Source organism: Carcharhinus amblyrhynchos, chromosome 16, assembly GCF_965287045.1.
Source record: "Carcharhinus amblyrhynchos chromosome 16, sCarAmb.v2.hapA, whole genome shotgun sequence".
NCBI classification, from domain to species: domain Eukaryota; kingdom Metazoa; phylum Chordata; class Chondrichthyes; order Carcharhiniformes; family Carcharhinidae; genus Carcharhinus; species Carcharhinus amblyrhynchos.
The window spans coordinates 2,204,123-2,226,600 of record NC_137339.1 but is presented as its reverse complement, the minus strand read 5'-3'; the positions used below and the strand labels follow the sequence as shown (position 1 = coordinate 2,226,600).

At 45.6% G+C, this 22,478-nt stretch overlaps 1 protein-coding gene across 4 annotated transcripts in view; it reads right to left on the bottom strand.

Moving 5' to 3' along the window:
* tox2 (TOX high mobility group box family member 2) overlaps window positions 1-22,478 on the bottom strand; it is a 177,452-nt gene that overhangs the window by 60,539 nt on the left and 94,435 nt on the right. For all 4 annotated transcript variants that reach the window (XM_080204580.1, XM_080204577.1, XM_080204579.1 and 1 more), the window contains exon 2: window positions 18,745-18,810. In XM_080204580.1, the coding sequence (XP_080060706.1) occupies window positions 18,745-18,810 (66 nt within the window). The remainder of the gene's footprint in view (window positions 1-18,744; window positions 18,811-22,478) is intronic.

The window sequence follows — 22,478 nt, the reverse complement described above, 5'->3', positions numbered from 1 at the left end:
ACGCAACAGAATGGTCCTCCATCAGCAGAGTGTTAAGGTGTTGTCATATTGCAGCACTAAAGGATGATCCATCGGTACACAAATTGTTAGCTTAGACTTTTACAATTCAGCTGGCTGCTGTATAGGTGACCTAAGACCGCTCAGTAAAATTGGACTCACATTCCAGGCTGCAGTTTAACAGTGCAGGCCTCAGGGAAATCTCAAAAGCACAGCTTGTGAAGTTCCAGCCAGTGGGATGGAAGGATTGAGACAGCATCACTCTAACCACAGCCTCCTGTAATTGCCAGGTCCCCGAGAGATAAGCCCCAGTATCAAACTCCAGGACAGGACAACCAAAACAAAAAAATGTTCTGACCTTTACTGCAATATCCCATTCTTCTGTCTTCTCTTCTTTAATCTGTACTGAAACATTTCTTTGTCTTTCTGTCTGCTGTGGATATCTCTTTGTTCTCTATTGCAAATATATTTTTGATCTGTCCTCTACTGCAATAACCTTCTGTTTTCTATTGCTTCTGAAGGTGTATTACTGGATGTGCTGCACTGTTGACGATGCAGCATCTAAAGGGATCATGGGATATGGGAGGAAGTGCGGATCAGGATATTGAATTTGCTGATCAACCGTGATCAAGATGAACGGTGGAGCAGGCTCAGAGGGCCAAATGGCCTACTCCTGCTTCTAGCTTCTATGTTTGGGCGGCACAGTGGCACAGTGGTTAGCACTGCTGCTTCACAGCGCCAGGGACCCGGGTTTGATTCCCGGCTTGGGTCACTATCTGTGTGGAGTTTGCACATTCTCCTCGCGTCTGCATGGGTTTCCTCCGGTTTCTTCTCACATTTTGAAAAATGCGCTGGTTAGGATGCATTGACCCAAACAGGCGCCGGAGTGTGTCAACTAGGGCAATTTCACAATAACTTCATTGCAGTGTAAATATAAGCCTTGTGACTAATAAATTAACTTTCTATACAACTGCAGCAAAACATCCCTCTCCCTATACTCAAATCCTCTCGTTATGAAGGCCAACATACCATTTGCCTCCTTTATTGCCTGCTATACTTACGTGCTTACTTTCAGTGACTGACGTACGAGGACTCCAAGGTTTTGCTGAGTATCCACTTCTCTCAATTTACAGCCACTCAAGTAATAATCCGTCTTATTATTATTGCTACCAAAGTGGATAACCTCACATTTATCCACATTATACTGCATCTGCCATGCAGATACCCACGCACTCAGCCTGTCCAAATCACACTGAAGCATCTCTGCATCCTCCTCACAATCACTCCCTCCCCGCCCAACTTTGTATCATCTGCAAATTTGGAGATAATACATTCAGTTCCCGCTTCCAGATCATTAATATATACCTTGAACAGTTGGGGTTGTAGCACAGATATCTGTGGAACCCCACTAGTCACTGACTGCCAATCGGAAAAAGACCCATTTATGCCAACTCTTTGCTTCCTATCTGCTAACCAGCTTTCTATCCATCTCAAGACATTGCCAGTCCTTTGACTATTCTGTCTGTGAATGTCTCTGTCGGCCCTCTGCTGTTCTAACATTTATTACACTGTTATTTCTAGCTGAGTATACAGTATATTTTAACTGACTCCTACTGTGCCGTAAGCCTTTATCACGCCCAGGGTAAGTTTCTAGTTTAGTTTGTTCCATGCTGGTGCTGAAACCATACTTTTCAAATTTTACACCATTTGTGTATCTTTGAGTTTGTTCATTATTTATTTCAAAAGGACAAAAACACAAAGAAAATAAGAATAAGCCAAGAAAGGGTTAATTTAGGGGAGGGAAATTGAGGCAGGAATGTTCACCATTCCGCTCAGGTAAAAAGTTCTGGGTAACACTTCCCAAACTCAATGTGAATTATGAGGAAGATCTCAATAGTGTCAATATAAGGAATATACTTGAACTGTTTGATAAAAATGAAAATATGAAATGTATTTTAATATTTGGATTTTTGTGATATGTTGAGTCCAAATAGAGTTTGCACAATGGTTACGAATGTAAGTTTGTAGATGACCCAGTGAACTCTGAGACAGTATCATGAAGCTGGGATATCCTTTCCCGTTCCCTCCCTCTCCGTGTCAATCACCTTGCTATCGCTCCCAATCGGCTGCTCTTCATGTGGAACTCAGCGTGTCAGTGGGTTAGTTAAGAGCCCAGTGCTGTCCTTGTTGTCATTTCACACGCACTAGCTCTCTATGGTGGCTGGAGGGACAGGGATCAGATTGTACTAGATGTTACACAGCATCATTTTGAGGGCAGAATGCTCTCATAAGCCTTTCTCCAATGTAATTGTTTGACTGGTGTCTGTTGAGGGTTCTGGGCACGTGTAGGTTTTAAGGGGGGGTGCCTTTTAATCTCTAAAACAGTGTTCTGCTAGCAGTTTTACTCGTGCTCCTGTTTTCATTGTTATTTCTGTTCTTATTAGACTGTTAATATTAAACTGTATTATATGAAGACATTCCTTCTTTTAAACAACACATTCAACCACCTTTACCACAGGATATTTACCTGATTCTGGAGTGCCCACGCGAATACAATCACTGTGTGTTGATTCCAGCTCTTGCTGTTTATTTTACTTTAACCAAGTTCCTGCTCTTCCCTCTTTGAGATTCGATGGTTTTATTTTTTTGCTGCTATTACTTCTCAAAAACCATTGCTGAAAGTATTTGCTCACAAGTTGTAAATAAGCGAGTTTTGCACTTTGCACTAACACTCTTGTTGACACGAGTCTGCCTCACAATAACCAATCTGTGTGAAGGGCTGTTGTCTTTGAGAAGCTGTGGAATTGTGGAGTAGAATGGGCTGTTACTATAGTGATCTGAGCTGGAGATACAGCGTTGTGGCAGAGTGAGTGGGGGAGGTGCGTCTCGAAATAACAAGACAAATCTAAATGGAACAAACATGGAGAGAAAGCCAGAGTTGGTTTAAATACTTTGTCCTCCCCAGCGCAAATTCCCGCAACCAGCAGCAAATCTAAGAGCCAAATGAAACGTTTAATTCCATTTACAAAGATTCTCCACTGCACTGTCCGTTCTAATCGCGAGCACTCCTCAAAACATATATGCAAATTGGAGGCTCATTTTGCATATATCAAGGCATGTTTAAGATTTCAAACAATTCCCTGGGTTTTTCAAGGAAGATGGATGAATACAAAGAAGTCATTTTGTCGGCAACAATCTGACTCTTAATATTGGCCCAGCCACATAGATCACCAGCAATGAGTTCTCTGCTCTGTCATTCAAGTGTTTTTTAATGGAGTTTTTTCAATTCAAGCCACACAGATTGGGAATTGCTCGGTATACTGCACTGTCATTTCCATTGTGCCATTGTGTAGATGTCTGATATTGTTTCTCATTTTAGTTGCCAGATTATTTATATTTTCCCAGGCAGGTGCGATGTGCTCAGTTGCCATTTAAGTAAATATGAATCATAAATTCTAAACTCTTCAATTTATGATTTAACCTTTTCTGTGTGAAGGTCAGAACTCTCCAGGTAGCTGAAGACATTCACACTGCCCAGTGCAATGCTTCCAGATGCTACCATGCTTCCTGCTTTAAATCCTTCATTCTCTTCATGAAGAAAGCGATCTTTGGTTATTGTACAATGGGGAAGTTCCAAATGTCAGGGACAAGTCAGCAAGTGCAGTTAATGGCTGAGTTACACACACACACATGCTCACACTCAACACACACACGCATTGACACAGTCACACACACTCACATAGGCACACACACACTCCTCACACTCACACAGACACACACACAGTCACACATTTGAACACACACACTCGCGCACACACACACACGCATACACACACACACATACAGTCACACATATGCACACACACACACTCACACGCACACACAGTCACACATATACACACACTCGCACGCACACACACTCGCACACACACGCATACACACACTCACGCACACTCTGACACACGCACACACACACACACACACAGCTTTGACACTTGTGAGCTGGTTGGATTTGTAGATAAGGACAAACTAACAGGAGCAATGAAACTGAGGTAAACAGCTCAGAAGTTACAGAATGCTGGACCAGGTAAGTAAATGAGGAGATGAATGACAGATGGAATTTCGAATCACATGAACAAGCAGCAGGAGTAGGTCACTCAGCCCCTCGAGCCTGCTCCATCATTCCATAAGATTGTGGCTGGTCTGATTGCGACCTTAACTCCACCTTTCACTCCGTTACCTATAACCCTTAACTCCCCAAACATTCAAAAATCTGTCTATCTCAGCTTTGAATACAATTAGTGACCCAATTTCTACATATCTCTCTAGTCGGGGGTTATAAAGGTTTACAACCCTCTGAGAGAAATGGGACACTACTTATTCTGAAACTGTGCCCTACTTCTAGATACCCCTGTGAAGGGAAATATCTTCTCAGCATCTACCCTGTCACCGCTGCTCAGAATCTTAGATCTTTCAAAAAGGTCATGTCTCATTCTTCTAAACTCCAATGAGTGTAGACCCGCTCTTTCATTCCAAATTTAACCTCGTTAGGCAGCCTCTGGTGCAACTGAGTCCCTCATTAAATAAACTATACACAGCGCTCCAGGTGTAGCCTCAGCAACACCCTGGACAGTCGCAGCAAGACTTCCCGACTTTTATACCTCACCCCCTTGCAATAAGTGCCAATGTTCCATTTTTCTTCCCAATTATTTGCTATAGATGTGTTTTATGTAGCAGGGCGCCCAGATCCCTCTGTACCTCAGCATGTTGCAGATTCCCTTCATTTAAATAAAATAGTCTTTTTACCAAAGTAAATAACCTGACATTTCCCACAGAGGGCCAAATTTTCTGATCCTTCATTCCCACCTAAATTCAACAGATTTTTGTTGCTCTTCAAATTTTCTGCTCCTGTTCACACCAATTTTTGATGTGGGTGGATCCGGAAAATTCCGGTCTATTTCCCATCGTGACTATATTCCATCTGCCATGTCTTTTCTCCCTAGTTGAACCTGCCTGCGTTCCTTTGCAAACTCTTCAGCCCGGGCCTGGTTCAGGAGCCCAGTGTCTGAACACATCCCACTCTGCAATTCCGACTCAGGCAAAAGTGCCCTGGAAATTTGGAATTTTATGCTGGGATAGCGGGGTTCGCTGGGAGTTGAGCGGATGCCCAGGGGAGGAGTATGGAGGCTGCTAAATGCAGGGGCAGGCTGGGCGGAACATTTGTCTCAATACACTGGCAATTTCTGAAACAAAAAAAGCCCTCAGCCCATATTCCCTCAGCTCACATGCACTCGCCATGCCTTCCATGCCAACTCATGCCCCTCATGCCACTCTCACAGGGGATTTATTAGTCCCTATATCAATTTAATGCCAATCTATGCCCCCCGGCCACCATCTTTTGCCCTTATACCTACCATGCTAATACACCTAGTGTAAGTGTTTGTGGTAGAAAACGCTCATTTCTAAAAACCCATTCACTATATTTACATTCTTTATCCTCCATAATCCCTATGGGAACCAAAATTTAATTCAAATGCTTAATCCCTCATAAAAACAAGCAGTGGAATTTATAGTCCCATTTCAAAGGGTCCATAATGGGTTGGAGCTGTCAATGAAAATGTGATGTGGAGTTGCCAGCTGTCACTATATTAGTGATAAACCTTTTGGACTTTAACCTGGTGTTGTGAGACTACTTTCAATGAAAATGTGAAAAGGAAGACACCCTATTGTAATAATGGAAAGCTGTAAAATCAGCCATGCAGCACAAATCCAGCAATGATAACCCTCATGGCTATAGCAAGCAATGATATTTTAACATTCCACACAACATTTTCAAAGATTTAAAGGACAGGAGTTTTAAATGCTTTGACAGCTTGACAATTGCTTGACATGCTTTTGACATGTTTGACAGTGATAAGAACATAAAAACTTGGAGCAGGAATAGACCACCTGGCCCCTTGAGCCTGCTGCGCCATTCAATAAGATCATGGCTGATCTTTTTGTGGACTCAGCTCCACTTACCCGCCCACTCACCATAACCCTTAATTCCTTTACTGTTCAAAAATTTATCTATCTAGTCTTAACAGTTGCTCCTGATACTTTTGAAATTTTGACAATTCCCTTGACAGTTCCAATCGATTTATGCATTTTCTACACTTATTCATGTTCACTTTTAATAATCCCACTTAGCACTTTACGTCTCGCAAAGGGCACCAAACCTCCCCCAAAGATGTTCCAGCACCATATCCAAGGGGGTACCCTACTTTTCCAAAGAAGGTATCCCTCCTCTCCTGAGAACTCTGCAAAGTTTAGACTTGCTCTATTTAGACTAGGGCTAATTTTCATAGATCATGCTTTCCATGCCTGGCCATTGAAGCTCAAATATCAGTGTTTCCCTAACACCTGAGCATTCTTGCTTATTCCACTAACTTCCTGAAATCTTCACTGAAACCCTGGAAGATGTGGCAATGAAATTTTGGTGCAATTCACCATTTCAGAAGATTCCTAGTCAGAGTGTGAAGATGGGCGAGGTCGGGACAAAACCCTGGATTCATGTAAGGAGCAAGTGGGTGTTAGAATGCAGGGTGCATTGGGAACTCTCAAAATGCAGGAAGTAAGACGGGCCAAATGGCCTTTGTAATCTCTACTGATGGAGTCCACTGAGAGTTGAGGAGACAGACTGCAAACTGAACACACTTCACTTTCAAATACATTACAGCAAGAACAGAATTAATTACCCTGTTCATTAAAATTCTAACAAGTGCAGAAAGGAAATGTGTATCATCGCTGTGTGATCAGAACAAATCATCATCAGGCAGTCTTCAGTTTCAAAACCTGAAGTTTAGGAGATTTACAAAATTCTTCGCGACAGTTACAAACTGCGGAAGTTTTAGATTTTCCCTGGGACTCTGAGGTACTCCCAGCAGATAGGCTCAGCTTGAATCCTTTCCCAGTTCAGTGAGCAGGCTCTGCAAACACTCACAGCTAGAAAGATTCCTGATTTCAATTTAAGGGAGGTTTACACTGTGATGGGAATGTTTATAATACAGCAGTAACATAATACCGCGAGTTTCGTTTCCCTTCTATAATGCAGTCCAAATGTTTCCCCCAGGAACAGGGAGCTGCAGTCAGCCATATTTCTCCTAAGCACTGATACTGTCATTTGCTGTTGGCTGTTGGAGTCTTGATTAGCCAATTGAAGTGACACTAAGTGGGCTTCACCACAATGAGCCTCTGCCAGGGGTTTGACTATAATCAGTAGCAATATCTGGACAGTTATTCTTTGTGACATTCACTCTGTCCTTCCCATTGCTTTCCTCTGCAGCCAACTGGGTCCAAACACCTAAAACCTTTATCGACTTAATACTGCTAAGGATTAGGAAACTCCTGTCCAAGTGAAGCCTATCGCAGGATGTTTTTACCAGAACCCCACACGATTCTGAGTCCAGATAATATTACAAGAGAATTGGAGCACGAGGAAGACAAATAGCCATTGGGATTATTTTGATTGAATGAGTTATTCCCACTTATTTCCTATTCCCAAATGGCACGGGGCTCCAAATTTAAGATTTTACCAATAAATTATTTTGAGAAAGTTCATCTTCTGAAAGTGCTGAGGGCTTTGCAAAATTGTACTCACTGTATGACCCATACAGCCATACAGCAATCACATTACCCCAGCACCCAATCATTCTCCGCCAGCACCCAAACACTCTCCCCCAGCACCCAAACACTCTCCCCCAGCACCCAATCATTCTCCGCCAGCACCCAAACACTCTCCCCCAGCACCCAAACACTCTCCCCCAGCACCCAAACACTCTCCCCCAGCACCCAAACACTCTCCCCCAGCACCCAAACACTCTCCCCCAGCACCCAATCACTCTCCCCCAGCACCCAAACACTCTCCCCCAGCACCTAAACACTCTCCCCCAGCACCCAATCATTCTCCGCCAGCACCCAAACACTCTCCCCCAGCACCCAATCATTCTCCGCCAGCACCCAAACACTCTCCGCCAGCACCCAAACACTCTCCCCCAGCACCCAAACACTCTCCCCCAGCACCCAATCACTCTCCCCCAGCACCCAAACACTCTCCCCCAGCACCCAAACACTCTCCCCCAGCACCTAAACACTCTCCCCCAGCACCCAATCATTCTCCGCCAGCACCCAAACACTCTCCCCCAGCACCCAATCATTCTCCGCCAGCACCCAAACACTCTCCCCCAGCACCCAAACACTCTCCCCCAGCACCCAATCATTCTCTCCAGCACCGAACCTCCCCCAGCACCCAAACATTTTCCCTCATCACCCAAACGCTCTGCCAGTGACCCCACTGGCACTGTCTACAGATTATTTTTTAGATCTGAATCTAAGAATCGAGAGTGAGAAGCTGATCGAAAGTTGGTTTGTTGGAAATAAACAATCTTCAGTCTGAAAGGAATGCTAATTTCTCACTAACCCGACACAGAAATATTCAGTGGACACTTGCAGCCCTGTGATTTTATTCTCTGAGATACTCACTGCTGCCCGTGTTGAGCAGGGTGACAGTTTGATACTTCCTGTTATCTGGAACGTATCTTGTTTCTGCTGTGGATCAGATACAAAACACTCAGACAATCCAAGGGACGCTGGATCAAGATGGCAATGGAACAGCTTAGCCTTCTAAACAGAAATCTGTGAAACGGGATGGATTTGAATGAGTTACAAACTCTCCCACTGTCTCCATTATAGTCACTGGGTCATATCACCTCAGGCTTAGTGATGCCTCTGACTCTCCAAGTTTAATTTTAACCCTCTGTGTATTCATATATATAACCACTCAATCCTGACACCAATTTTTTGGAACATTGACTCCAATTGTTTGTCCCGTTTTTTTTTCATTTCTTCAATTCCTCTTACTACAAAAACTGTAAATAAAATCTCTCCCCATTATCACGGGGCCTCTTGCTTCATTATTATTTGTACCGCTAAGTTTCTGTTTCTATCTCGATGTTAGTAATTCTGCTTCAGTTCTGAAACTTCTCCTCCTCCTTTCAGTATTTGTTTCAATCAGCGGTGGGTAACCTACCACCCGGGGGCCACATGTGGCCAATCAGTGCTGAGTGCGGCCCCACCAGACATTGTGTTGATCCCCGTTGCCCGGGCGCAGGGTCACCACATTCCGCTGATTTCCATCTGTGGAGTTTTTTTCCTGCCGGTCTGACTGAAGTGATTTGTACGTAAAGCAAGGGGCGAGTGAAGTGAGGGAATGTGCCGATTGTTCACAACACTGACTGTGAGAACTGTGCACTCCCTCTGTGTCCAAAGGGTCAATACTTCTTTTGTTTTTTACCATTTGAAGTTGATGACGGTTCTATTAATATATAAAAGATTTTCTATAACTTGTTATGAAATATTTGGGCTGTGTGGCAATTGTCCCTTTAAGGACAACACAGCAGGAGAGGGTCACCTGGTCAGAGGGACCAATTGGGACTGAAAGTGAGTCATCACCCCAGGGGGTGCAGTCCTATTTTAGGTAGACGTCGGTCTGTAGACTGTAGAAGGGATGTGTAGGGACCGGGGCAGCCGGGGGACTGCCAGCCTCTATACTGTTTTCCCTTGTTAATAAATACCTTCTGTGAACGTGACAATGTTAGTGATTTCACATTATTAGTGTATATTAAATGTATTTAATCATATTCACCGAGCGATGGTTAGTGAACAAGCCTCATTTCAATCTTGTGGCCCACTCTTTCAGCCCACTCACCAGTCTAGGTTTCCCATCACCTTTTTAAACCCTTTTCACAGCCAGTTATTGCCGAGCTATTGCAGTAACTTTAAATTTTCCAAACCTCGGGTCTGCTCAGATTCACTCAGCAGATTGCCTCGAAAATTAGGAATTTTAAAAATCAGGTGCGTTGAGCTTTTGTGGTCAGGTTACTGACCCACAATCCTTCAGGATGAGGCTCAACACTCTTTCTAATTATGTCCAATTGCAAGAGGCAGACGCAAGCAATGTATCCTGATTCAAATCATTATTTAAGATGTGGGCAGTTCTACCAAGCCTGGTGTCCACTGTCCACCCTTTACCCTGCAAAGATTTAAATGGACCTTCTTACATTCCGAGGATATCTTCATGGAGGGAATTCCAGGATTGGCAATGGACTGGAACTGTGCCAGACAACACTCTGTGACAAGGTGCATTGCTGCGCTGGTGGGGTAATCACATAGTGGTAATAGTATTAGATTGATAATCCAGGTGCCGGGGCTAGTGGTCTGGAGACAGGAGTTCAAATCCCAGCATGGAGCTGGGAGAATTTAAATTCAGTTAGTTAAATAAATCTGGAATTTAAAGAAAAGCTGATGGTGAGCATGTAGCTTCCCGTAAAATCCAGCTGGTTCACTAATATCGATTAAAGAAATAAATCTGTTGTCCTAAGTCAGTCTGACCAATAAGTGACTGCAATCTGGTTGATTCTGTAATGACCAAGAACTCGACTGTAGTGAATGAAACGTTGCCACCTTCTCAAGGACAATCAGTGTTCAATGGGCAGTATGGTGGCACAGTGGTTGGCACTGCAGCCTCACAGCATCAGAGACCCCTGGGTTTGATTCTTGGCTTGGGTCACTGTCTGTGTGGATTTTGCATGTTCTCCCCATGTCTGTGTGGGTTTCCTTCAGGTGCCCTGGTTTCCTCTTACATTCCAAAGAGGTTCGGGTTAGGTGGATTGGCCGTGCTAAATTGCCCCTTAGTGTCGGGGGACTAACAGAGCAAATATGTGGGATTATGGGCATAGGGCCCGTGTGGGATTGTGGTCAATGGGCTGAATGGCCTCCTTCTGCACTGTAGAGATTCTATGATTCTAAATTGCCAGCGACAACCACATCCAATGAATGTGCAAAATAAATTCCCAGCCGTATTGTCAAGATGGGAAGTGGTTCAATGACTGGTTTGATACAGAGAATTTGAACAGACTGATTACTAACCAGAAAGAGTTAATGGCAAGAGCAAGCAACGTAAACCTGCAGCCAAACAGGAGACAGGAAATCTATCCTTTCACTTCAAGTGGGTGCATTGTTCTGGAGATGTTTGAAGTCTCTCTCAGTGCAGTACTGAACAATGCCAACAGACAGAAGCCACTGGAAGCCATTGTTTTGTCTAATCCTGGAGAAAACGACATTTCCTGAGATTGAATTTTTCTAATAATTCTTGGAAGGAAATAGAACTTGTCCCTTGTGACCACTTCCTGAAGAGTCTGAAGTGCTCGGATGCAGCGGGGCCAGATTTCAGGCATTTGCCTTTGAGGGGACTCTCCCTGGACCTGGTGTCTGAGTGACATTCCAGACGGTCACAGTGATCTCTGATTTACATCAAGCAGCTTGATGCTAATCCCTGTGTGAATGGTGTTGAATGGGACTCAGGACATCTCTGCGGATGGTCTGAGAAGTGGAAATGAGGTTATCTGGGTATTTCCAATGTCAGCTATGATTACCCTGAGCAGAAGTTTTGATTACACAGCACATCCACGTTCATGACATGGGTCATTCCACAAACTTGGTCAGATCGTCAGAACGATGATGAGATGTTGAAACTCACTCTCGGGATGTGAATGTCACATGTTCTGCAATGTTCTGAAGATGACTGAAGTCCATGTTGTTCAGAGGAGGTAGTAAAGGATTCCTTCTTGAAATGCTGCAGTTTTAAATTGACACTAACTGAGTGTCTTGCTGGGCTGCTTCAGAGGACAATTGAGATTCAACCATGTTGGTGTGGGCCTGGAGTCACATATAGGCCCAGACTGGGTATAAAAGTTTCCTTCCCTAAAGGACAGTGATGTGTGTTTATGACACTCCAACAGTGTCCCAGTCCCTCATACTGAGACCTGCTTGCTACATCCAGATTACTCAAACTGGGTTCAAATTCTCAATCAGCCACATTCAAACTCACTCTCTGGCTGATTTGTCCAGTAATATCCAAGCTACCATACCCTCAAGCTACAGGCAATGCTTAATGCTTTCCTTTATAAATGATTTTTCTTTTCAAAACTTGGATGTTTGCTGGTAAAGGCACACGAGGCTTCATCACACACCAATACCAGGCAATAACCATCCCCAATAAGAATAAATTCCCCAGATACCCAAAGGTATTACCATTGCTGGATCCCTCCAATCAACATCCTGGAGGGTTACCATTGATGTGGGTATGCCGGCATTGGACTGGGGTAAACACAGTAAGAAGTCTGACAACACCAGGTTTAAGTCCAACCGATTTATTTAACAGTAAATTCGCAAGCTTTCAGGATTTGCCCCTTTGTCACACAGGGGTTACCATTGACCAGAGAGTGAACTGGACTCAGCCAGATAAATACTGTGTCTACCAGAGCAGGTCAGAGGCTGGGAATCCTGTGGTGAATAACTCACCTCCTGGCTCCCCAAAGTCTGTCCACCATCTACAAGGCACAGGTCAGGAGTGTTGCAGAATGCTCTCTATTTGCCTGGATGAGTGTAGCTCCAACTACAAGAAGCTCAACACCATCCAGGACAAATTTGTCTGCTTAATTGGCACTACCTTAAGCATTCTCTCCCTCCACCACTGACACACAGCGGCAACCATGTGTACCATCTACAAGATGCACTGCAGCAACTCACCGAGACTCATTTAGCAGCACCTTCCAAACCCGTGACCTCTGGCACCTCGATGGACATTGGCAGCAGATACCTGGGAACCACCTGGAAGTTCCTTTCCAAGTCACTCACCATCCTGACTTGGGAATAAAGCACCATTCCTTCACTGCCATTGAGTCAAAATCGGGGAACTCCCTCCCTAACAGCACTGTGGGTGTACCTACACATCAGGGACCGCAGTGGTTCGAGAAGGCAGCTCACCGCCACCTTTTCAAGGGGCAATTAGGGATGGGCAATAAATGCGGACCCAACCAGCGACGCCCACACCCCATAAATGAATGAAAAGTTGACAATCCTACAGTGCAATCTCAGTATCTCCCCCACTCCTTTCTTCCTGCCACCCATTCTGCAGCATGGCCAAGCAATTTGAAAAAACCAGCACAAACAAACCTGGGCTGTAATAATGGAAGTGTGGTGTTGTGTAGCAGATTAGATTGTTCTGTGTTTGTTTTGAAAAACACGATATGGGCTGAATGAGAACTGGATATTGTCTCTTGAACTGACATTTGACATTTCAAAGAATGGTTTCCTGAAAATAACATAGCCTCTGGGCATAAGCAGTGATTTGTTTAACACTGTAAACAGATAAAAGCAACTCAGAACTGTATGCCCCATTTTATGTTCTCTCTGCTTGTCCTGTTCACAGTGTCTCAGTTTTGTGTTTTTGTAATGTTTTTAGATTTCTCCAGTCAGTGTGGCAGTGTGTTACTCACAGAGAGGCAGTTCATTGCCTCACTCTGACCTTTCCTCACTCTTGTTCCTCATGAGGACACACTCTCTCCAACTGCCAGCTGAGTCAATACTTAGCTGTGCTGATGGGGGTGACTGAACATCCTACACTGGTGAACCCATAGGACGAGAATGATAATAAAACAAGTTGGAAGTTGACATCAAGCAGCCTGATGGAGGTAACTTCCCCAGCACCCGTTAGTCAGTGAGGGGAATCTGTGGAGGTTGTGGTGTTTTGAATCTGGAGCAAATAGAGTGCAACATTGGAATGCAACATTCCACTTCCTACGTAAACACAGTTCGTATATTTGCCAAACACAAGACCCTGAAGGGTGCTGCTGAGAGCGGTGGTGATCAGTCTGTGTTAAGCATAGCTTGCTGTGGTTCACGAACCCCACTCTGCCACAAGAATGCACTGGCTGGGAAGCTGCACAATCCAGCTGTGATTGCTCTGGGCTCTCCTCACCTAGCTCAGCTTATTGTTTCTGCTCAGCTTCTCAAAGTTCTTTCAAGCAGTTGTTCTCCAGAGGTCACAGCTGTCAATGACTGTCTCGATAGCTTGTCTTAAAACCCTTCTTGTGGTATTTTAGTGAATGCCATTTGGAAAACGAAATATATTACATCTACAGGCGCTCCTTTATCTACCCTATCAGTTTTAAGACCATAAGACATAGGAGCAGAATTAGGCCACTCGTCCCATCAAATCTGTTCTGCCATTTTGTCTTCAAAAAACAAATATATTTGTCAAGCACAATTTCTCTTTCATAAGCCCGTATTGACTCTACCTGATAATCTATGGGGGGAAGGGGATTTTCCAGCTCCCCCGTGGCGACATTTCTAGTGACAGAGGCAGCTCACCATTGGCCAATCTTCCAGTCCTGCCAATGTCTATGGTGCACCCATCATGCCACTGGGGAACCCATCGCAGGGGATCACCTTTGGCAGGACCAGAAGATCCTGCTGGTGGGAAGGGCTGGAAAATCCACCCTATGATTTTCTAAGTGTATTTTTAAACCTTCCTCAATAATAGATTCTAACCCTGAACAGCCTGGCTCTGATATAAGGTCAAAATTATGTTACCCTGTGTCTCAGCCTCATTTTCGTACTTGAGAGGAATTTATCAAGTGCCTTCTGGAAGTCCATGTAACTAACATCCATGAACAATCCCCTGTGAACCACATTACTGACCTCCTCACTTTGTTCAACTAGATCCATTTGGCTGTTCTCACCAGTTCTGGCTCTCTCCGGTCAGCTCATACCTAACCAAGTGGTCACTCTGTCCCTGATAACAGAGGCGAGTAATAACCAATGTAAAACTATCAATTCCTGGTTTATCTCTCCCACTCTTTTGAGATTGTCATTCTAAGGAGCTAAAAATGAAATGGTATTGGAGGAGAAAGGAAAGTCAATTTTGTGATTAAATCCAACAATTAAATGTAGAACTGATGACAGTATCACACACAAAAGCTCACTGTGTTTGGATCAGTTGGGTTGGATATGGGATAAGCTTCTCAGCCTGACATTGTTGTCACAGTAACCGTGCTACATTGCACGCTGCTTCAGATATACTTGTGTGGCTGCAAGATTTTTGGGGAGGTTAAAAGTTCACATTAATTTGATCAGATGTCACTTCTGATAAAGTCAAGAGCTCTTCTTTCCCAAAATGTCATATTTCATTACACGACTCAGTCATTCCAGAGTTCAAAGGTTCACAAAGATTTCATTGGCCACTAAAGATGAGATCATTTCTATTTAACCCCAGTCTCTCTGTGCATTGGTTGGGGAGTTACTTACAGTGAGGTCAGTGTGTTTGCTGACAGAGTGTCACATTCTGCACTAGGGCAATGTTCTCCTTGTTAATGATAAAAGACAAACAGAAATTTGTCCTGGAAGGTAAAAGGTTGGCAATAATTTTAACTGTTAGGGCTCAGTGGAATCTGGATTCCCCCCAGTATCTCAGCCACGTTGTCCACTCTGCAATGTGTGAGGTTAGACTGTGACGGATTCCACATTCTCCCCATGGCCACGTGCTTCTGAATGATGAATGTTGGGACTGGCACAATGGGCACTCAGAGTCCAGCCAAGGAGGTGGTCAATGGCTGGTCATGGGAGCAGAAACCGTGAGAACATGCAAACTCTTTAGGACATTGCCTGAAAGATGGAAACATTCATACTTTTCAGAAAAGGGATTGGATAAATAGTTGACGGGGAATATTTTGCAGGGTAATAGGGTAAGAGCAGTGAGAGTGGGACTAATGAGATAGCTTTCCCAATGAGCCAGTATAGGGATGGCCTCCTTCTTCTGAAATATGAATGGGAATAAGAGGCATTGATTGTAGAGGAGACTGGACTGACTCAGAGAGAGGTCAAACAGAATGACAAGGGACAATAAATCTGTGATAGGCCTACAACACTACAATTCTGCAGAAGGATCATTTCGATTGCAAACATTAACTCTGCTTCTCTCTCCAGGAGAACTGTCAGACCCACCAAGTTTATCCAGCCTTTTCTGTGTTTGTGTTGAGCGAGATTACAGGATGAGTTTGGTCAGGGTCGGGGAATAAAGATTCGTTCCGGCTTTCTGAAATAAAAAATTAATGGCCTAAACTTTTTAGTTGAATTGCTCAATGAATGAGAGAAGATCTAGCCAGGTCACAGAAATAATTAATAAGCCTTTCTGGCTGCAATTTGCCCAGATCTTATCATTTATTTTGTGCACTGTGGTATCCTGCCTTTGGAAGAGGCACTAACAATGCTTTCTGAGAGAGTATGAGCAGTGGAAAGAAGAAGGTCGGGTGGTGGGGGGTGTGGGGGCGGGGACAGTGGGGGGTGTGGGGGTGAGGGCGGTGGGGGGGGGGGTGTGGGGGCGAGGGCGGTGGGGGGTGTGGGGGCGAGGGCGGTGGGGTTGTGGGGGCGAGGGCGGTGGGGGGTGTGGGGGCGAGGGCGGTGGGGGGTGTGGGGGTGGGGACGGTGGGGGGTGTGGGGGCGAGGGCGGTGGGGGGTGTGGGGGCGGGGACGGTGGGGAGGGGGGGCGGGGACGGTGGGGGGTGTGGGGGCGAGGGCGGTGGGGGGTGTGGGGGTGGGGACGGTGGGGGGTGTGGGGGCGAGGGCGGTGGGGGGTGTGGGGGTGGGGACGGTGGGGGGTGTGGGGGTGGGGACGGTGGGGGGTGTGGGGGTGAGGGCGGTGGGGGGTGTGGGGGCGAGGGCGGTGGGGGGTGTGGGGGTGGGGACGGTGGGGGGTGTGGGGGTGGGGACGGTGGGGGGTGTGGGGGTGGGGACGGTGGGGAGGGGGGGGCGAGGGCGGTGGGGGGTGTGGGGGTGGGGACGGTGGGGGGTGTGGGGGTGGGGACGGTGGGGGTGTGGGGGCGGGGACGGTGGGGGGTGTGGGGGCGAGGGCGGTGGGGAGGGGGGGGCGAGGGCGGTGGGGGGTGTGGGGGTGGGGACGGTGGGGGGTGTGGGGGTGGGGACGGTGGGGGGCGGGGACGGTGGGGGGTGTGGGGGCGAGGGCAGTGGGGAGGGGGGTGGGGGTGGATACCAGACACTTAGCTGTACTTTATTCTGAAGGTGGGTGCCACCGTTCAGTGGGCCAGCTGTGGTAGTTTGTTTACAATATTGTGATGTGAGTGGTCACCATTACTGTCGAGAGATAGAGTCACCAACTCTGGTTGCACGGATCCCTGAAGGTGTCATCACATGACCTCCCAGCCCCAACTTCCTCTCCAGCTATTGGTCACCCAACCTCCTTTCCTTGGTCAATTGGAAAGTGTAGAGTTTGATTGGCTGGCGGACTGGATGATTTTTGACTGTCAACCTTTTTCCAGTAAGAAGTCTGACAACACCAGGTTAAAGTCCAACAGGTTTATTTGATAGCTTTTTGGAGCTTACCCCAATCCAATGCTGGCATCTCCACATCAACCTTTTTCTAATCAGCAATACATGTAAAAAGAGTCAGCAAAATTGTTCAAAGAAGATGAACAAATGTCAGTTACTTTGGCGCCCAGTCTATGATTTTCCTCCTCAGGTCTGCTGTTCCCTGACTTAATCTTTAATTCTTGCAGATTCTGGGGCAATCCCGGAGAGTTGGCAACTTTATTACAAGGGGGAGGCACGCAATCACTAGGCCCAGAAGTTAGGCTGGTCAAGAGATGCTAAATGGAGAGGCCTGTGGCGTGGTGAAGATTGAAACTCAGACCTTTCAAATGTGCAAAGACTTTGCTGTCAGGCAGTGTGTCTACCTGGCCCTCCCCTAGACTCACCTGATGAAGGGGCAGTGTTCCAAAAGCTTGTGATTCCAGATAAACCTGTTGGACTTTAACCTGGTGATATGAGACTTCTTACTGTGCCCACCCCCACTGGCAACACCAGCATCTCCACATCATACCTGGCCCTCAGATAGTGCTGAGGGGGGTGGGAGGGTAAATCGAGCAGGTTATTGGATGGGAGAAGGGTAGCAATCACTAATCCTGTCCCTCCTGGCTCTACAGAAAAGGATTGGTTTATATTTATTAAAACTTTCATTACCTGAAAGTTATGTCAGTAACTAAGAACACTGAGGCCTGGAACTCTGTCTCCCGCCTCACTCATCCTGGACGGGATGATTGATGGATTTTAAAGTGGGTTTCTGTAGTGGGTGTGAGACCTCTGATTTACATTTCTTTATCTGTTTTTAGGAAACTGTCGGTTTGCCGAAATAAAAATCCTACTAATCCAGCGATTGGACCTATTATTGTAATAGATCAGCGGTGGGTAACCTACCACCCAGGGGCCACATGTGGCCAATCAGTGCTGAGTGCGGCCCCACCAGACATTGTGTTGATCCCCGTTGCCCGGGCGCAGGGTCACCACATTCCGCTGATTTCCATCTGTGGAGTTTTTTTCCTGCCGGTCTGACTGAAGTGATTTGTACGTAAAGCAAGGGGCGAGTGAAGTGAGGGAATGTGCCGATTGTTCACAACACTGACTGTGAGAACTGTGCACTCCCTCTGTGTCCAAAGGGTCAATACTTCTTTTGTTTTTTACCATTTGAAGTTGATGACAGTTCTATCAATATATAAACCATGAAGCATTTTCTATAACTCGCTATGAAATATTCAGCATGTATGAAATGAATTTAATCTTATTCATGGGGGCACAGTTAGTGAACTAGCCCAAGGGGCACTCACTGGCCCAGGTTACCCTGTATTGGCATCGATTGTATGTGAGCTATGCCAACATACAATCAGTACATAAATTGGTACAATTTACATCCCCAAAAAATAGACACAGGGTGTTCAGATTTCTACCATTTGGATTCTTTGTATGTGAAAAAATGAGGGGATCCAGAACACCAGAGAGTGTAAATCTCTGCCCACTTACCTGATTGGCAGGCAGGTAATCCTGGTTGGCATCAGTCAGACTCATGTACATATTGTCACCATCAAACTGTAAATGGAACAAATCAAACCATCAGCATTGGAGGAAGCTCAAACACACAAAGTTTCAGATTATTAACATTAAACTTTCCTGCTTCATGGGTAGTGGAAACCAAAAGTAACAACATGCTTGCTAACTGACCCACCCTGGCAACTGAATCATGACTTTCTCTGTAATCTACTCACTAAACACTTAGACGAGATTACCGAACCTTAAATAAGTCTGAATCAATACTCAGAGTTCATTAAGGAGCTGTGTAATTACTGCTTTACACAGCAAGGCTGAACAGCTTCCCTCCAAACATTTATCAACTGGGAGCTTTGAGTCCCAATTTGCCAGGATTCTCGCACATTAATCACAACAGGTGAATGAAGAAATGCTCCAGTCATTAAAAACTAAACACTGCGCTCATGGAAACAAACCACAACCCTCACTGGACAGAGAATGAAATGTAAGGGCAATCCCACCTTCTCACACTCACACACGCTCACACATACACACACACACACACATACACAGACACACCCACAGACACACCCAGACACACACACACACTCACAAACACACTCACAGACACATTCACACATACACAGACACACCCACAGACACACCCAGACACACACACACACTCACAAACACACTCACAGACACATTCACACATACACAGACACACACACACTCACTCACACAGTCACTCACACACACACACACTCACAGACACACACACGCACACACACTCACAGACACACACACACACACACACAGACACACACACCCACAGACATACACACACTCACAGACACAATCACATACACACACTCACAGACACACACACACACCCACCCAGACACACACATACACTCACAAACACACTCACAGTCACATTCACACATACACAGACATACACACACTCACTCACACAGTCACTCACATACACACACACGCACACACACATACACTCACAGACACACACACGCACACACACATGCACACACACTCACAGACGCACACACACACACACAGACACAATCACATACACACACTCACAGACACACACACACACCCAGACACACACATACACTCACAAACACACTCACAGACACATTCACACACACACACACACACACACTCACTAACTGCAATACATTGTTTCATTATGAAGAATTCCTGATATTATCACAGAGAGATTTTCCACTGAAGGAGGCAGCTGTGTGAATTAACCATTAATGAACATCTATTGCCACCGGTGTCAGGCTGAAATGAAACAGTCCGTCGGGTTCCAATCCTGCACATGAGGCCATTCAGCCCCTATGTTTCTGCTGCTCTTTATTCCACACCTCAGCCAATCCCTTTAATTCTACTGGGATTATCCAGATCCACATTTACAACAGATTACATCCGGCTCACCAGGCTGCAGCTTAAAGTTAGAGCCGTGACAGTATAGCACTCTGTAGCTGCAGTGCTGGAGCATCAGCCCTGAGACTCGGACCCAAACCCGGGCCTGGGAGTTAACACTTTCCTGAGGAAAGAATATTGCCAATGCAGCCTCAGCTAATGTATTAAACCCAACCCTCTCTGGCTGTGAAAGATCCAATGGCACTATTCCAAAGGACAGGAAAATCCACCTCGTGTCCTTGTGAATAGTTATCCCTCAATCAACATCAGCAAAACAGCTTTCCTGCTTTATCACATTGCTGTTTGTGGGATCTTGTTTTGCACAATTTGGCTGTTTCTTTACAACAGTCACTACACTTCAAAAGTACTTCATTAGCTGTCACATACTTTGGAAAGTACTGAGGTATCATTGGGTGATATATCAATGCAACTCCTTTTCGTTGTGTTATAAAGAGGAAACCAGGAACCCTCTGAGCACAGTGCTCTCTACGGGCTACTGATATAATAGCAGCAGGAAAATGCCTCTGCATCCCTTTCATCTCTTGAACTCTGTGCTACTCCTCCACCTCATCCTCCTAATCCCAGGTAGGGTGTAAGGCTGCAATAATGTTTCTCTATCTCGTGTTTGTGGCTGTGCCTCTCTCCATATTAGCTCCATCTCTTCCAGTTCAGGTACTGCAGTCCTCCGCCATGTTGTTTTTGGCTTTGTTTACATTTCCCTGCTGGGGTCCATCATCGCAACCTTCAGTATTCGATCTTGGGAATCCTTAGTATCCGTTCCAGCCACCTCGTCCATCGCTCTTTCATCTCAAGGGCAATGCTGTGGAATCCAGTCTTCTTGTACACGAGCTCATTGGAAATTTTATTGACCAGTTGATGATACAGATCTTCTGTAGACAGCTACTCTGGAAGGTGTTGGCCATGCCCATGTCTGTCAACGTCAGATCCATGCAGCAGGACTGGGTCTTTAGCTTGAACTGTTTGGGTTCCAGATGGTTTGAAGTCTGCTAAATACACCCTTAGCTTTAGTCAGCCAGGCCTTGATGTCCTTCTTTGCACTGTTGTCATTGCTGATCAGGCTCCTGAGGTAAGTGCAGTCCTCAACATTCTCTAGCACTCCTCCACAGATGCTGATTGGAGGTGCTGAAGTGAAGTGCAGTGTGGGATATCCTCTCCGCTATTCCCATCACCATCAACTGGGTCATGGGGCCAACAACATCAGCCTGTCCCCGGGGGATTCAGTGGTGTCTCGTTACGCACATGGAGGAGCTGGACTTTGCCGACGATCTTGCTGTCATCTCTTCAAGATACATCCACTCCAGGAGAACTCTGAGAGTCTTAGGGGTTTACAGCCTGGTAACAGGCCCTTCAGCCCAACCTATCCATGCTGCCTGACAGAGCCAGCACAACAGCAAAACAGACTCAACTTTGTGCAATTGTCCCCGATTCATTTCAGTCCCTGGTTTGCTAATTGTCCCGAAAGCGACTGAGCTGGGATCTGAAATTCCTCCTGGACAGATCAAATCAAAGTGTGTTTAGTGAAGTGCAGAATGCTGATAGGGTGGGAGCAGCACCGAGCTGCCGTCTCTTCCTGTGCTCAGTAGAGTCCTCAGCCTTTGGTCAGGTGTCAGTTCAGTCCCAGGATGTGATGCCTCCTCTTGTCAGTTTGGGTCTTCTCTGTCTCTCTCGTGGGGACGATGAATTGAATTGAATTTGAATTTGGTTTTTGGAATGAGTAAGGAGATGGATTCCAGTTTGTCTGCTCCACTCTGAGACTGGCTTTGGAACTTTAAATATGGAGTACAAAATTTAAAAAAACTTTCTCATACTTTGTGAAATACAAAATAAAAACAAAAATATGATAATTCGAACAGTCCTGACCTACTGAGCATTTCTGTTTTGAACACCATTATGTAGAATGCAGCCTCATTACAGGAAACTCTGCTGCAGTTTAATAAGAACCATTCTGAGTCTGGGTTTCTGTTCTATTCACAGACAGTGACCATTGATATCCTCCTAATAACGCACAAACATTCTGCACAGTTCTTCAGAACTCTGGCTTGGCCAGTGTGTGGTTTCCCTGACTTTGAGACAATGATAGATATTGTAATTAAACTCTAGAATATCTGCCTGCCGCCACTCTGCCCCTCGATCTTCCTTCTTTAGAACATGCCTTAAAACTGATCGCTTTGACCAAGCTTTTGGTCAGCTAATTTAACGTCCCTTTATGTGACTTAGAGTCAAGCTGTTTTATAATGCTCACGTGAAACCCCCTTGGGAGG